The sequence below is a fragment of the Salvelinus fontinalis genome, chromosome 26, assembly GCF_029448725.1.
Source record: "Salvelinus fontinalis isolate EN_2023a chromosome 26, ASM2944872v1, whole genome shotgun sequence".
In the NCBI taxonomy this organism is placed as follows: Eukaryota; Metazoa; Chordata; class Actinopteri; order Salmoniformes; family Salmonidae; genus Salvelinus; species Salvelinus fontinalis.
This window is the reverse complement of record NC_074690.1, coordinates 42,393,851-42,394,537: the sequence shown is the minus strand read 5'-3', so window position 1 is coordinate 42,394,537 and position 687 is coordinate 42,393,851. Positions and strand designations below refer to the sequence as shown.

The 687-nt window shown below is 44.7% G+C and overlaps 1 protein-coding gene across 1 annotated transcript in view; it reads right to left on the bottom strand.

The window, feature by feature from the left end:
- Window positions 1–449, bottom strand: part of LOC129824503 (sterile alpha motif domain-containing protein 10-like) — a 129,783-nt gene extending 129,334 nt beyond the window's left edge. Inside the window, exon 1 of the mRNA XM_055884200.1 lies at window positions 232–449. Coding sequence (XP_055740175.1) covers window positions 232–244 — 13 coding nt within the window. The 5' untranslated portion in view covers window positions 245–449. The remainder of the gene's footprint in view (window positions 1–231) is intronic.
- Window positions 450–687: the final 238 nt, after the last annotated feature.

Here is a 687-nt window from a genome sequence, read left to right as displayed (position 1 = left end):
GAGGACATCTTACAAGTCCCCCAGTTATTGACGTCCTCATAAATTCACCCTAATATGGGAAGTAAAGATGTTGTTATTGATGTTGACAAGAGTACCCCCACCACCGGTCTGGGAGGGATAGAAGCCCCCGATGTAACCTAATGCTTAATACAAAATACCCCTACCTCTATTTTACAAAAGATTTACCAACGATTCAAATGAGTCGTTTCATAATTAAAACAGCGCTCTTACCGTCCACAGCCATAGTCGGTCTCGGTGTGTTTCTCTTTGTGGTTGCCTCAGTTATCGTCTCCCATTGTTTCTCTGTATCTGGCAGGATGGCAAAGTGTGAGAGCGCACGGTTTGTCACTCGCCTACTGGGTGCTTATGAGGCACTGTGTATACTGATAGACAGAGCACGCCGTCTCCTCCGACCGTTTGTTTTCGTTAGTCAGCTACCAATCGACTCTCTTGTTGTTAACCCCTCCCCCTTTTCCTACCTGACGGTCACCAACGACACCGTGTTTATTTTATGATACTGTTCGTTGTTGGACTGTGAAATCACCAGGATATCAGCTCAGATTGATTTTAATTTAGGAAATCTGTTCCCGAGTATTCCCACGCATAGAGGCATGTGTGATCACACCCCAATGTAAAGGTGTGAAATTATGTCTGTTTGGGATTTTTTCCGGTCAATTTGCAGTGTAC